This window comes from Rosa rugosa, chromosome 5 (genome assembly GCF_958449725.1).
Source record: "Rosa rugosa chromosome 5, drRosRugo1.1, whole genome shotgun sequence".
Taxonomy (NCBI): domain Eukaryota; kingdom Viridiplantae; phylum Streptophyta; class Magnoliopsida; order Rosales; family Rosaceae; genus Rosa; species Rosa rugosa.
The window spans coordinates 9128333-9133173 of record NC_084824.1 but is presented as its reverse complement, the minus strand read 5'-3'; the positions used below and the strand labels follow the sequence as shown (position 1 = coordinate 9133173).

The 4841-nt window shown below is 39.1% G+C and overlaps 1 protein-coding gene across 1 annotated transcript; it reads right to left on the bottom strand.

Moving 5' to 3' along the window:
* Nucleotides 1-383: 383 nt before the first annotated feature.
* On the bottom strand, nucleotides 384-4220 carry LOC133708576 (BTB/POZ domain-containing protein At1g67900). Its single transcript, XM_062134049.1, has 4 exons — nucleotides 3073-4220; nucleotides 2892-2961; nucleotides 1525-2799; nucleotides 384-1048 (listed from the first exon to the last, which is right to left on the bottom strand). Exons 1-4 carry the CDS (start codon nucleotides 3129-3131, stop codon nucleotides 557-559), a joined length of 1896 nt encoding a protein of 631 aa, XP_061990033.1. The 5' UTR covers nucleotides 3132-4220; the 3' UTR covers nucleotides 384-556.
* Nucleotides 4221-4841: the final 621 nt, after the last annotated feature.

Below are 4841 nucleotides of genomic sequence, written 5' to 3'. Positions count from 1 at the left end.
AACTTGTTTGATATGGTGTAATTGTTGATTCAAGGTAATGAGTTTTGTCTCTTCTTGTTCGAGGTGCATTTGTTTATAGTATCTTGTTGTCTCAACTTTCGAACAGAATTCTCTAGCAAATAAGAAAACCACTTCTGTCTTGAATATTATTTCTGGGAAATCAAATTTTGATTTGATTAATGATTTAATTCCAGTACTGCAGAAGTGTATTATGTCAGCTACATGAACTCACTCCCGAGAATAAAATCTGGTTAGCAGGGTGAGGATCCAATGAGTTGCAGCAAAGAGACAAGGACTGGTGTTCCAGATTTGTAGACAAAGACACAAAATTGGTCCCACATTGGTCATAAATTACAACTACTAGAGATATTCTCACCCAAAGATTTTGATCACTGAAAATCTTCTTTCTTATTATAAGACATTACATGAACAATGCACATTGGGATTCTTAATCTTTGTTCCTAGTAAGTTACAAGGAATATATGAAGAAGAAGCATAGTATATGGTTACTCTTTGGACTTGACCATACCCATCTTGAAAATTAAACAAAAATCACTCAGTTCTTTTCACTTGCAGTAGTGCTACTTCTGTTGATGGACCACAACTTACTGAGCATTCTTTTGGGTCTTGTAGGCAGTAAGCAGAGAGCCTTAAGCCTTGAGCTTCTCCCAATCCCATTGTCATCAAGATCATCGTCTTCCTCTAGCTTCATTCGTAGCGTTGACATCTTCGATTTGGGTGACTTAAGGCCCGAGACACTCCATTGATCCTCTGCAGGAATGATGCTAGAGGCACTTAAGGGCGGTGGAGGCCGTGTTGGGTCAATGTCGTGTGAGGCTAGCAGAGCCCTTATGTTGCTCGGCAACTCGGTCACTTTGCCGCCCGCCATGGCGGCTCTAGCTTGCTCGAAGAAGAGAACTTGGACCACCACTCTTAGTGGAAGTAGCTCATTTTGTGCAGCATGCATGCAGGCCTCCATTGACAGCTTTTTGCAGTCTAGGATTCTACACAGCCTTTTCCTTTCACTCTTGTTCAGGTCTGGATGTGCCTGATTTGATGTTTAAGTATATAACAACTTTAATCAATAAATGTAAAGTTACATCACTCAACATCAGCAAGAATCAGACTAAATTCCATCACAATTTGTTTGATCCAAAATTGTAAATCTGGGGATGCACAAAAATGCATGTTATCAACAAATTGTGGACTGATTCCTGCTAAATAATTGGTGGGTCAACCTAATCCTGTTAGCAATAAATTATGAATGTGACATGATTTTAAGGTCAAGATGGTTGGTTATCTACTGTGGTAATGCTGACCCGCAACCTAAAATGTGACGGTGAAACTAATTTTTGCACAGAAACCTAAACACTTGAGTAATGGAAAATTGAGAACCTAATCCTGTCATTTACCTTAAGAACATCCTAAACTGTGATGGTGAAATATGCCCAGAAGTCTAAACATAAACACAAAGAAAATTGGAATGATGGTAAAATTAAGAACCAAGTAGTAAATTGTAATTACCTTAAGGTAAATGTCAATTGCTTTGTAAAGGTCATCATGATCAACCCTGGCAAATTCTGGTAATGCCTCAGCAATCGCAATAAACTTTGCCAGAGGCAAATTTACATCCCTGCCAATTTCCTGAAGATACACATCCACAAGCTTTGCCACTTTCAGCTTTGAGCTATGTGACGCTGAAGATGATCTTCGGCTCTCCTGAAACTCGAAATCGATGTTCTCAGCCGACCTAGACCTCCTCCTCTGGAAATTACCAAGCTTGGACCTTGGAGGACTAGTAGGGGGACTCTGCCCTTGTAACTTGAACTGCTCCAAAATGGTCATAACAATGTCTACATCGTATCGAGTACCCTTAGCTTCATATGGTACAGATGGTATTAACAAGTCACCAACTGTTGCCTCCTCTAATTGAAGCCCAACTCTTCTAGCCAATTCCATTTTGGAAGAGGAAGAGGCATTGAGAATATTGGCTGCCTTCAACAGTTTGAGCAAGAAACTGCTAGAAGTAGCACCTTTCTCAGCCGGAACTAAGCTCACAATTGTCTCCAAGATCAGCCTATGCTTTGAAGTCAAATCATTCCCCGAGTCTGAATCCGAATCAGATGTCGATGCTGCTTGTTTGCTGTACTCATTTTTTGATATGTTGGGTAGCCATTTTGCTGCGTAGATTTTCAATGCATCACCTATGAGATTAGAGGGTATTCTTCCACCAGATTTAATACCAATCATGGTCCTCCAGAAAAGGTCTATTCCCAATTCTGCAATATCCTCAGCCCACCACCCCTTGTTTCCAGGTTTGCCATGCCTCAGACTCTCGGCACCATTGCATGACACGTCGTCTCTTCCCCTCCGGGAGTAGCTATGTGACAAGCTAACCTTTGAAGGGTGTGTTATGACTTTGGAGGCAATTGTGTCTATACATCTGCCTGTGATTCCAAGGTCCTCAGACCACAGAGGAAAGGCCTTGGTGCTTTGCAGAGTGGCAATTGAGTCCCTCCAGCCATGAAGTATGCAAGAGTTGAAGAAGACCTCAAGCTTATATATCAAGTTTCCCTTCTCAACTTCCTCAGTCATCTGCAAGTACTCTGCGGCGCAGCGAGCAGCTACAATGTTGTGGGCACTGAGCGTGATTGTGATTCCATAGCAGAATTTTGCGCAGAGCTCGAATGCCTCAACTCCACTTGGAAAATCACGCAGTTGGATTATCTGGTGTTGCGAGGTTTCCGCATATTCAGAGCAGAGCCTCTGCAGCCTCAAACACTTTGACAGAAGTGGAAACTGTATGACATGTGAAAATGAATTAATTAATTTCAAGAAGACATTCATCTGCAATAATCAATTGGAATTTGTGAGCAACTTATACAGTGTACCTTGTGGAGCAAATATCTGCTTCCCTTAACTTGAATTATGAGATCACTTGAAACTTCAGAAGAAACTGACCTGAATTGAGCAGAAAAAGGAGTGGGAACAACTTTTGGTAACAACCTTCAATTCATTAATGACAACAGCATATCTTAAAAGTAGTAGATATTTAATCAGGTGTACTCTTACCTTATAGCCTCAGAAGTGTAGAAAGTATCTGGCCTAGATCCAAGTTTCATAAACTTCATGACTGATTCCTTAGTTTTCTTCACATCAGATTCTCCTTAACATAATTGAATTGGACAATCCAATTTGTTGGGTTCTTCTAGAATTGTTGGTCCAAAATGAGCTCAACCCCAAAAAATGAAATTTCACAACATAAAAAGGGAAAAGATTGGAAGAAGATTTTTCTTGGATGAAAGAGGATATCCAAGAACAAAGGAAAACCAAGAGCTCTTGTTAAGGAGGGTGGGATACTAAATGAGTTTCATATATAGAATATATTTATACATCAGAAAGAGTCAAAATGACAAAAACACTTAGAGGATCAAAAACACCGAAGTCCAGGTCCTATCAGTCAAATTCTATACCCCATGTGACTTGGACATGCAAACAAAGAACCCAAAGTAACTGCAATCCCAACCAGGTCAATCAAATAAAAAGAACACCAGCTTGAACAGCTAAAGCTGCTCTAAACCCAAGTAAACAAAACCACTAAAAAGGATGATTTTTTAAGATCAAAACCTGAATTTAAACCAAAACCCAGAAACAGAAACTGCCAGGAAAATCGAATATTGACCCTGAAAAATGAAAAATGTGAAGAACTGCGAACCTTCCTTTTCTGTTACTTGAAGAAGAAAAATGGACTGAGGCCTTCTTCTCTAGCGAGTAGTATGGACATGCCAGCGTGCAAATCAAAAGGCAACTCCCACGTGCTTGTCTAGAGCCCACTTGTGCCCTTCCTTCTCATCATTGCCACTCCATTTTTTATTGCAATTTTAAGCCCCCTGATTTTTTTTTTTTTTTTTGTCAAACTCTATTTTATACACAACATCATGATCGAATTGCCATTGTTAATTTCCAAAAGTGAATATCAGAGGAAAAAGAAGCTAAAGATGGATGTATATATACATTCCGAAAGAATACAAATAATACAAAACAAGTAAAGGATAGGAGAAGAATAGGATATGTGTATCACTATCAAAGAGATAGGCTTTTGAGGCTTTAAGCCCTTTTAGGCTTTTAGCCATTCTCCACCACCACCATATCATACAGATGAGCAAATGCCATAACTGTCCCTTGTGATTCGCTGCAATACCGAGACTAGCCCTTTTTGTAGTAATGGCATCTGGCCCATGACTGAAGCCTTTGAATACTATTGGTGTGATGGTGAAGACAACATGCATATGAATGATGTTAGAATGAGGGCAACTGAAAGCTTTTTTGGTCCTAAACTTTGATAAATGCAAGGCTAGAAATGCATAATTGCAGTTGAAGGTCATCTTCCACATATTGCAGACCGGATTATTTATGCGATTTGCAGCTTTGGGATATTTTTTTTGTTCATATTTGTAAATTTGATGCATGATAGTTACGCCAATGAGTTGAACACTGACAAGCAGCAATGCAGGCCACATTTTGTAAACATATATCTTATGATTCTAACTTTCTAGATACGGATACGTATATATACTTATTCATACGTATCATACAAGTTTAATGCATGATATAGTGCAACTGAGCACTGAGCAACAATAATGCAGACGCCATATTGTAGTATATATACAAATACAAACAAACAAAAAATTTTAAAAAAGGGACTTAAGACCTAAATCGAAGATGACTAGAATTAATCGAACTATTTATGTGAGTGTGAAAAGTCTCGTATTTGTCAAGTTTCACATCAAATGAGATGTGTTTTCTTGGGTTTGTTAAGAAAAATAGGGCAGAATGTCTAC

Coding starts and splice junctions, on each gene's coding strand:
- LOC133708576 (XM_062134049.1), bottom strand. CDS start 3,131: ATGAAGTTTATGAAACTTGGATCTAGGCCAGATACTTTCTACACTTCT. Junction 2,962..3,072: donor TACACTTCTGAGGCTATAAG/GTAAGAGTACAC, acceptor TGCTCAATTCAG/GTCAGTTTCTTCTGAAGTTT. Junction 2,800..2,891: donor GCAGATATTTGCTCCACAAG/GTACACTGTATA, acceptor CATGTCATACAG/TTTCCACTTCTGTCAAAGTG.